At 36.0% G+C, this 10,872-nt stretch overlaps 1 protein-coding gene across 2 annotated transcripts; it reads right to left on the reverse strand.

Annotated features, from left to right (window-relative positions):
• Nucleotides 1-3,386: 3,386 nt before the first annotated feature.
• Nucleotides 3,387-10,552, reverse strand: LOC140804547 (ethylene-insensitive protein 2.2-like). Of its 2 annotated transcripts, none has more exons than XM_073160593.1 (8): nt 10,403-10,552; nt 8,788-9,491; nt 8,176-8,262; nt 7,976-8,086; nt 7,680-7,892; nt 7,072-7,257; nt 4,371-6,980; nt 3,387-4,001 (listed from the first exon to the last, which is right to left on the reverse strand). In XM_073160593.1, exons 2-8 carry the CDS (start codon nt 9,043-9,045, stop codon nt 3,645-3,647), a joined length of 3,822 nt encoding a protein of 1,273 aa, XP_073016694.1. In that variant the 5' UTR covers nt 9,046-9,491; nt 10,403-10,552; the 3' UTR covers nt 3,387-3,644. The 2 variants fall into 2 exon arrangements, with proteins under 2 accessions (XP_073016694.1, XP_073016693.1); XM_073160592.1 differs by having other exon boundaries at nt 8,788-9,501.
• Nucleotides 10,553-10,872: the final 320 nt, after the last annotated feature.

A 10,872-nucleotide genomic window follows, 5' to 3' on the forward strand; every position in this document is an offset into this window, starting at 1 on the left:
TTCATAATTATTTATTTAGTACATTAGAAACTACTAATTAAATAATAATGTTAGCTGTTGTGACTACTATGTGTAGATGATTCTCATATAATATTCTAGAGAGTTCTAGAATTGTTTAATTAATTGATTAAAAATTAACTAATAAATTAAATAATGTATATGTCTATACATGTACATATGTGAATATGTATGTACAAATGTATATATTCGTTATCAAGAGTTGACTTTGCATAATATATACACATGAGAATAAAAATATAAATTCTAATGAGATTAAGATTATAAATTATAATAGGAGAATGACTATCGATATGATCAGTAATCAAAATCTATAAATATTTCATTGAGTTAAATATAAAATTACACAAGTGATTGATCTTACAATTGAATTTCATTGTTCTACTAAATAAAGACATTTATTACACACATAATAATATAATATTAAATATAACAAAAGTTATTATGATGTTGATTTTTTACCATTAAGATTATACATATATCCGCTCCAATTAAATGCGTTGGTGAAATATGTCCACTAGGGTGGCTGAAATGATACTTGCCACCAAACCTTATCCTTTCTTGTCCAAATTAAAGTTTGGTAGAAATGGAACCTTTTTGGCAAACTGTATCACAAGAATCTTGAAATTATATTACATGAATCTTCGATGCAATATCGTTTGTATTTTACCAGATGTCTCCAAAAATACCACTCAGAGATAAATATGATTTCCACGACAATTCTTGTTAAACAAACAAATATGTAAGTGTCGATTCATTTGAAAGGATCAAATATAATATTTAAATATACTAATTATCGATAATATAACAAGGATATCTATTAGTTTATTCATAATATTTACGCTTCAATTTCACAATTTTCATTTTCTAGTAAGCTTGTTCAGTAAATTTGTCTTAGTTTTTACATTACAAAAAAAAAAAATCATTAGCGACGAATTTTAAAACCATCCAGAAAGTCGTTGTCGCGAGTCATTTGCTACAGATTTTCAAGCACTCACTATTGTATATGTGCACTTATCTGCGATCCTTCAACTATGTTTCAGCTCAAATTCCAGTTGTAAATATGGTTAATGTCGTTCGAAATAGCATAATTAATTTTCATACCATTTGTGAATTGAATCTTTGTTAACATTTAAATCTGGTGAGACTAAAACCAACTGCCGACTTATGGATTCACATTGTTTTAAGTAGAACTCTAATTTTTGTTTTTGTTGTTCTTGAATTGACGTCGTTTTGACACTTGATACGCTCACATTTTTACAAAATTTCATCAAACATACATATGTATAGCTTTTGGTCTTTTGGTATGTTATTTCATCGCATAATCTAAATTTTTTTTGACAAAAACTTATGTGAGACGGTCTCACGAGTCGTATTTTGTGAGAGGAATCTCTTATTTGGTCATAATGAAAAAGTATTACTTTTTATCTTAAGAATATTACTTTTTATTGTAAATATCGATAGGGTTGACTCATCTTATATATAAAGATTCGTGAGACTATCTCACAAGAAACCTACTCTTCCTTTTATTGATGACTGTTGTATACAATTTATTTCCCATTCACTTAATCTCATCTAAGTTGATAATCAAGTCCTCATAAAACAACAAAAAAAATTAATTTACATGAACAAACGAAAAATAATGATATTTCCGAGTAGAGAAACAATCCAATCAAGCTAAATAAAATAAAAATATATAAATATTATTATTATATAAAAAATATATTCTAAATATACACCACTCACAAGGTACTTATCTAGAACATCGACGCTATGGTGATGTAGGGAAATCTTGACCGTTGGATGTAAGTAAGGTTTGGTGGATGATGCTTCTGAGCCGTTCATCAACTCATGTTGTGATTCTGGAGGACTCGAGTGGAGAAATTATTAGGTTCAGAACAATTAATTTGATAGGGTATATATTTTTAATTTATCTGGAGAATAATACTTTGTTAATTGATCATAATATTTAGCTGGGATAACTATCATAAAACTTTTACAAAAGTATCCCAATTTATTGGATTGCTAATGGAGATAACACAAAAATTCATGGGCCTACAAAGGTTAGGCCCAAATCAGATTTGAGACCAGGTGGAAGGCCCATCACGAATCCAAATAATCTCCAAAAAAATATCAAATTTGAGTGTTCAGTTATTCAATATATTGTTTTCAGCGGCACCCTTAGTTGCTCCTCTTATATCTTTAGTCTCTAACTTGGGCGTCGGAGAGGCTACGCCGAGACACCCTCTTGGCCTCCTTCTAACGGTCTTATTCGTGATTTCAAGCTCAGGGCAATTTCGAAACATGCGTCTGGACTAGTGAGACTTGGTGGAATCGGACCTTAAATTTTTCGTGAGTATCAATATCTATTCAACAAATAAATGTTCAAAGAAATTGTTGTTTGGAGAATAGGTGAGACAAACGATAAGTTAGGTTTCAATCGTAAATGTCATATGAATCGACCAACGATGATGTCAGTGCCCAGTGGCTATTTTGTGTGGGGATGGATTCTTTAGGGAAATTGATTATATCATCTAAGGTTGCGTTCATTTGGTGAGATTAGATTTTACGAGGTTAAATCATATTAAAATAATTTTATAAGATGTGGAATAATAATATGCAAGTAATAATATGTTTGCTTTAATTTATCAATTTTGTAATTGAATTTTGATCATATGACGAGTTGTACTTCATCATCATGATAAATAATCTTATTTTTGGTGTTGTATTTTAAAAAGTTAGATTGTGGTTTTTTTAACAATTGGTTATAATATTATTATTGAAATTATTCAATCATTGAGTAAAATTTTTGTTCATGATCATGAGCGTGCGTCTATGTGAACGCTCACGGATTATATGTGGACATTCATCAAATATTTTTAAAAAGTTATTTGCAAAAAAGTAAATTTTTCATGGATGACCCAATAGAGATCTTTCAACAAATAGATCCGTGAGAACGTTCACAAATTTTTGCATAATGAAATATATGATTAATCAAACGACATGTATTTTAAATTATTTGATTTTTATTCATGTTTTATAATGTTTTTAAACGAGTTTTCATACATTATTTTTTAGAAATAAAGGGTATTTTTTTTTCTTTTTTGGAAAGAACATTAGTTGCAAATAACATGATCACATCTTTTATCTCCCTTCCCGTTATTGTTTCTTTCAATTGAGCGTGAATATCATATACCAAAACTTCCATGTTTTACCATCATTATGTTACAATTAATTCACTCCATAATTTAAAACCTTGGGAACAGAGATCGATTTTAATTTTGCGAGCATATTTACATGTTACGATCTGCAACGAGAAGCTGACAGTTCCAGTTGGTTCATCAGCTGTTCCAATGACTAAAAGGCCATAAAACGAGAAGACCTTGAATGTTCACTAATGGCATCAGACCTGGCAAAAATTTACAAGGAGCAAGAATCCATTTGCAACCACCATATTTCAACTGTTCTTATATCCATTTCCTTTAGCTAATGTGTTGCATCTAGTAGAAATTTATCCTATCCATAGGTAATAAAATACAAGGAAACTACAAGAACGACTGAGTCGATATATGATACACGAGAGTATGTAGAGTCCAAAATCAAGAAACAAATTTAAGCATTTAATGCTACAACTTTCGGGATGCAAGCCCCGTTTCCTGGGATCCAACTGGTTTATTCGACAAACGGCGTTTATACCTTTTCAGTACCGATGCTAGATTCTCTTTTCCTTTAGGAAAAGCTACGTCGCCCGCTGCAGTGCCTGTTCGTCCCTTTCGACAAGATATGGCCATTTCAACATCCTTGATCATGTCTAATAGCATAGCTGCGGTTGTGAATTTGCCACGAGCCATTTTAGAAGGTGGGGGTAAGCTACCATTTGAAATAGGAGAGCTGGACTTTCTTTCATATCCAGGTGGAATCTCGAGGCAGAAGCACGGAACTGGTGGCGAACGAGGCTTTGCAAAAGCCAGATCAATTATCCCCTGCATGTACATATGATCATGATATTAAATATCACGAAGAACCAAAGATTGAGTAACATGTGAGAACACAAGCCAAAAATTATAGCCTGATACGAGGGTGGATCCATGAATTTAATCACACGGGAGTGTTGGGAGAAAATGGGTCGGATGTATTGGGTAAATTATAATTTTCGAAAAAACCTAAAATTTGAAAACACTTTACGTTGAAATTTGTATTCGCCCACAGACGGCAGGGGCGGCAGAATTTAATATTCCTGGTACAAAAACCAGAATGAAGAAAACAATAAAACGGTAAAGTAGTTCAATTCCTAATTTCCTATATAATGATATTTAAGAGTTCAAACATCGCAAAAAGAAAAGGATGTCTACCTGAAGACGGTTAAGCACATAAGTGTATTTACCCCAGAGTTCTGGCCGTCTCTCCATGAGGGAAAGTTCAAGAATCCTGTGAATGCACCAAACACCAAAGCTTACAACAATATCAGCTCTCCATACACAACCCTCACCGCAATTTGGAACGGACATTAATTTTGAATGGTCTGCATCGTCATTTTTCATAGCAGAACCCAGCTTTCTGTCTATGGCCCTTGCTTCAACTTCACACAATACTCTCTCCCGGGCAGCTACCCGATCTATAAGGTCCTCGTCAGTCCCATCATTTTGTCTGAACAACCAGTCAAATCCTTCCAGCTTCAGAAGTTTCATGATGCAACTTCTGAAAGACTGTAGAAGCTTGGCTTCAAACTCCACAATCGATGCGGTTTCTTGTGAACTTGACAGGGGTTTATCAGCAACACCAAATCGTTCATAGGGCTGCTTAGACCATAGGGAATTAGCACCCAAACCAGAACTGAACTGCAGCGAAAACGCATCTCTGCATACTTTCGAAGGAGAGAGCTCACTAAATCCTAAAGAAGCACCAGCCCATGAAGAAGCACTCTGATAGGTTTGTTCACGTGCTAAGCGGCTAATGGACTGCCCATACCCAGCGAAATTATCATGGTTACCAGTCAGAGAAGAATCTCGGTGAGGGACATAAAGCCCCGATATGTCCGGTAAGCTGTGAAATTTCTTCAAGTCGGCTGTGTTGTTTGCAAAATCCACATGTTCGGGTGCAGAAAGGTCATGAAATGGCCTTTCAATATTCAACGAATTGTTTCGAGAAACATGAACATTGTGAAAACCAGGAGGGGTGAGAGTGCGCAACCCATTCTGTGGCTTCTGCCCCAATGCCCGAGCAAACAACTCCTTTGAATTTGACTTGACTGTCAGAGTGGACTTTTGCTTTAATGATTCCAATTGATCAACTTGATAATCAGAACCTTTATCCATAGCCGTTCGACCCATTTGCCAAGCTAAATCATAACCATGAACAGTGGCTGGCTGTTGGTTGTAGCCATCAGATGCTGCTGGAACATGAACACTATGATAGCGCCTCTCACCAGAGTCGAGCGCATTGTGACTGGAATTTCGAACGTATGCATCTAAAACCTGCTGACAGGGAGACCACATTGACGAACCCTTGTGAACCCCAAGAGGTGATCCAATACCACTCTGGGCAAGCTGCTGTTTTGGAGAATTGTAAAAAGTAGAAGTTCTAAGAGAATCAGATCCTCTTCCACTAACAGATGGTGTATATCCAGCAGAATCCTTACACGTGCTACCAGATTTAACGGGCGCAAGTGACGATTTTATATCTACCTTCGTATCAGTCCCCAGTAAAACATCCAGTTTCTTAGACTTAGCTTCCTGGGTTGTTTGCCCATGAAAATCAAAAAGCTGTAACCAGAATTCATTAAGAGTTGTAGTAAACTGACATCTGGCAGCACGGCCAAGTCCTGCTAATCTTGAAAGACTTCCAGCCCCACTCCCTATCTCGTCACTTTTCCCACTAAAACTTCTGAGTGATCCCGGACCGTCGGATACCAAAGACAGGCTACCATCAGGAACATCTTTAGTCGACTCTTCTGGCTCCAAAGGATCCACCTCATCAGTCTTTTCCTGTGGCAAGTACTCCTCATCTGGCGATGTCTTAACCACCAAATAGTCTGGCTCAGCACTAGATGAGCTACCAACTAGTGGTTTGCTTTCAAGAACCTCATTATGCGGCCCATCTCCGATGGTTTCAGATGCCTCAAAAAATCCTGAAGCAGGGGTTGCCACTTCAGATTTTATCTCCGGAACGGTATTCAAACAAAGATCATTTGCTGTATCTGTAAGTGTTTCAGGCAATTTGAGATCAGCACTTGAGACCATGACGTTTTGATTGTCTTTAAAGGATTTATCAAATGGCAATTCAGGCTCCTGCTGTTCTGTGGCACTGTCTAAATGATGCTGGGATGCACGACTTTCAGCTTGGTCTCCATCTGCACATGGCTCTGGCGCAGCAGTTCTTATGTCCCAGATCAATACCTGAGCATCTACCGCAGAGTTTGTAGATTTCAATGGTGTAGTACCCAGCCAAAGCATCAAGCAGAGGGACAATAAGGCACCAACCAGAAGGATAAGATAAGGAATAGGCACACTATTTCCAATGTTCCATTTCAAACTACTAACCCAGTCACTACTGCCGAATATCATCTCTACGACAAAGACAATCTTAATCCCCAGTATACCAACAAATGAGATTAATGTGGAGAATTCCACCAGCATAGAAATTTTGTATGCACCCATTATTGATTTTGATGAAGCAATACGGAATAGGGGGATGGCAGAAGAAGGAAGTAAAAGACCAACTAAAACCTGTGTAAAGATCAGGAGTTGAAATATCCCTTCGGCTCCTGTATTCCACACACAGTAGAGGGCTGGAATCATAGCAATTATTCGGATAGTAGCTCGATGAAGCCAGCCAGGAATATCGATTTTAAACAAATCTTGGATAATCATTTGTCTTCCAAGATACCATCTTAATGCTATTAGTTGACTAGAGCAAAACAAGATAAATATCAGACCAACTGAAGCCACTGAGTTTCTAGACACCTGCATCATATGTAACTTTTGGTGAACAAAAGGAATTGCAATTTGCACCTAAATCTTAGCCAATTGAATATTCTGCACATCCAACACTAACCTGATCCAGCAAAGACAACGCATCCTGTAAGGTAAGCAAAAGTGGCCCAGTACTGTATAACATGTTAGCCGCCAAATTCATAAGCATATAGTTCAGCAGGAAAATGCCACTAAAGATACAGATTATGGCAAAAAAATGGTCATGACACAAGGTCCCTTTAGAAAGATTCAGTTTCCCTTGAGTTAACTGCAAAAACATGGTGCGGAAAGTTTAATTGTCTTTCAAGACAAATATAACATAAAGTAATATCCGAGAAAATGAGAAATGATGCTGTGCAAAAAGAGTATGGCAGGTAAACAGTGCAAGATTACTCAGAGATCGATGTATATTCAAATCAAAAGGTCTGAAATGCAGAACCAAAATAATGACAAATTGATATCAAGGACAGATCAGCACAACTGAAACTGCTAACAACCAAGGTTTCTACATTTTGTTGCCTCACACTTGACAGTACAGCATTGAAATTCAAGCCTTTTATTAACTATGCAACCTAAGAAGGCACAAACAATATGATGATAAATGAACACGGCACACACACTTACAGTGCGCATGTGTACATGAGAGAGAGAGAGAGAGAGAGAGAGAGAGAGAGAGAGAGAGAGAGAGACCTTTACAGCAGAAGAGTGAAGGTAAAAATTGTAAGGCATGACATTTGCCCCAAGGAGACTCATCAATGCATATGCACTTTCCCCATTCAGCTTTGTAAGCATCCCAAACATAGGAAATGAACTTTCTGGCTGATTTATGAGCAATCCAAAAATACAAGATACTAATATAAAGCTTGCCAAGCATATGGATAAGAACTTTGCCTTGGGATTCTCCTAGTAACATAAGATGAAAAACAATTATATTTCATCCATCTTAAAAATATAGAAATGCAACATAATGGAAAAGTATTACTTACAAAGAGGCTGGAGAGAAGCGGAAACAAAATAGCATCAAAGCCAGTCAAAAAAACACAATTAAATATGTCAATTCCAAAGACGGCATTGAGGCCATAAGCAGTGCCCAGGACCTATTAGAAAAAAATATTCGTAAAATGACAATGGGTAGCCAGTTAAAAAAAAAAATGAACTTCAAACACTTTTTGAAAGATGAAATTACCATAGTGAGATCCAAAGCTACCATTGAGATCTCCGCTAGAACTCCTAAGAGTATGCATGTCGTATCATCATATTCCTCATTGAAAACCTATTCAATACCAATGTGAGTTCGTACATTTTTCAGAACCAAATAAATATAAAAAAAAAGAACGTGCTTTCGCATTTACAGAATAAAAGACCAAAATGAATAGAATAATGAATTTAAAGGAAGCAATAGAAAGGAGTTTCATAGAAGTGAAACCAACACTCTTTCAATGCCAAGAAACTATCACAGGGCGTAGATAGCTTGGATAGAGCGCATTAGGAAAAAAAACAACCCTACTCGTGGTTCCGTAAACAGATTAGCCACAAAAATTATCCTTTGACTTAATGAATATATGTCGGATAAAAATCTACATTAAAATATGCACTCGGCCAAATCACGGGAATTTTACATGTTTAGAATCCAAAATGATTCGGTAAGATGACTATCAGTCAACATCGACCATTTAACAAATTAACCCAAGATTACAAACGATTGCACCAAGAATTACAAATCTACATTTCTAATATAGTTATGCCGAACCAGAATTTATCGCATTTCAAGAAAACTAAACCGCTGAAGGAAAATAACCTGGGCGAGATCTTTTCCAGTGGCAACTGCTACACAAGCAGATAGGTACTGATACAAAATAGCAGTTAAATTAATAACAAGCAAGAGTAAAGATAAATCAAGTCCGAATCGAGCGCCTCCCTCTACAGCAGCAGCCCACTTTCCAGGGTCTACATAGCTGATAGCAATCCAAAGTAACGGTCCAGCAGAAGCCAGCATCCGCTCACGAATTGTTGACTGACTAGTAGTGGTCAAATTCTCAGTTTCCATTTTTCTCATATGTCAAAATTTTAGATCATCGGAGTCATCCTCTGAAAGTAGACACTTTCAAGCAGATGCAAGATGTGACAAGCATCACTAAGCTTAACAATGACAAGCCGCCTGATTTATGACGAATGCCACAGACATAGCCCGATAGGAAATTAATAAGCAACTCTTTCGAGGCAACCAAGGGAGAATGAAATAGATGTCATCCTTGTCAAGAGACCAGTCTAGAAGTTTGTTTAAAATTCATTCCCAGCGAATTCTATCCTTGTTATATGACAATTGTTGACACAACCGAACCATGACACTGGAAATACTCGTTCCAAATCACCTTAATCATAATGCATAATTGATTTTATATTCCTGCCAGAACAGACTCAATTTGATCAGATTAATCTCCATTGCTGAGTTGTGATAACAAATAACGTACAACTTGAACTTCTCCTCAGTAATAACTGTGTCTGGTCAATCCTAATTCAAGAAACAACTTCAATGATAAATATGACATCGGACAGCAAATAATCTCTAAACCCTGGCGTCAACTCACAACATATCAGATGTCACAAACAACACAAATTAGAATAGTATCCATGTCACTAGCACTTGTGCCATTCAAGAAAATGCATTGATCAATATAATTCCTGAACTTCAGAATCTCGGCAAAGTTGTTGCACAAATCAGGATCTCAAATTTGTCACTCGAAATAAAAGCTGTCCTTCGAAAATTTAACATGGAATTTCATAAGATCACAAGGGCATCCATAAAAAAAAATAGAAATAATCATGGAAACAAGCAAAAGTACTCAAAACCAATCATTGTCGGAGAAGGTTTCATTACGTTACCAAAACGAATAAGAAATTTTAAAATAATATTATATCCACCAATCGCCAGTAAATTCCCGTTTGTAAGCGATATGAAGAAATGTCCAAAACTAATATCAAAAGTTAAACTGCTTATATCTCCAAGACCAACCATGGAAAATCCGAAGTCGGAGCTAACATTAAAAAAACAAAAAACAAACGAAATTTACTCTATAGCAACCGGACACGGACACATACACTGAAAACAAGAGATAATGATGAATATACCATGCTTCAAACCATACTTATAACAATCGTACAATACAGAACATCAACTATACCACCAAAAGGCATAAACAAAACAGAAGCTTCGAAACCCTAATTTCTCCGAAAGATAAACACAGAATCCAATCCAACACAGCTGATACCATTCATCCGCCCGAAAACAAAAACATTCCGTAAAAAAAAAACCACCGATCTGTAAATCCGTAAATAAAGAACAGAGAATATAATCGCCAAATACACAAAGCTAAACATGTACGTCATGTAAAAGAATTTGATTTCTCTCCCACCTTTTGCGTTTCTCTTTGATTCAGGGTTGGATCAGACTTTCTAGAATCCACGCGTTTACTGGCAAAATGAACTGAGCGAAAGAGTAAGAACACTCAGCGTACAGATATTAACACAGATAGAGAGAGAGAGAGAGGTGTGTACGTATTGATTGTATATATTAGTGCGTATATGTGTGTGAAAGAGAAGTTGAAGATAAAACCCGTGGGGAAAGGGAAAATCAACGGTGACGATGAATTATAATGTTTTGGTCCGACTTCCCACTTTCTGAGTTTATTTTATTTTTTTAATAATCTGATTTTATTGTTATATTAGAAACACAAAAATACACGTTAAACGATCTCACGGATTTTATTTTGTGAGACGAATTTTTTATTTAAGTTATTCATGAAAAAATATTATTTTTAATGCTAAGAGTATTACTTTTTATTGTGAATATCGATTTGGTTGACTCGTCTCAGAGATAAAGATT

The sequence above is a fragment of the Primulina eburnea genome, chromosome 11, assembly GCF_022965805.1.
Source record: "Primulina eburnea isolate SZY01 chromosome 11, ASM2296580v1, whole genome shotgun sequence".
In the NCBI taxonomy this organism is placed as follows: domain Eukaryota; kingdom Viridiplantae; phylum Streptophyta; class Magnoliopsida; order Lamiales; family Gesneriaceae; genus Primulina; species Primulina eburnea.

Excerpts from the sequence above, each read along its gene's own strand:
- LOC140804547 (XM_073160593.1), bottom strand. The coding sequence starts at position 9,045 with ATGAGAAAAATGGAAACTGAGAATTTGACCACTACTAGTCAGTCAACA. Across the intron at positions 7,893-7,975 it reads CGCTTCTCTCCAGCCTCTTT|GAGAATCCCAAGGCAAAGTT; the intron begins GTAAGTAATACT and ends TTATGTTACTAG. Across the intron at positions 7,258-7,679 it reads TTCACTCTTCTGCTGTAAAG|TTAACTCAAGGGAAACTGAA; the intron begins GTCTCTCTCTCT and ends ATGTTTTTGCAG.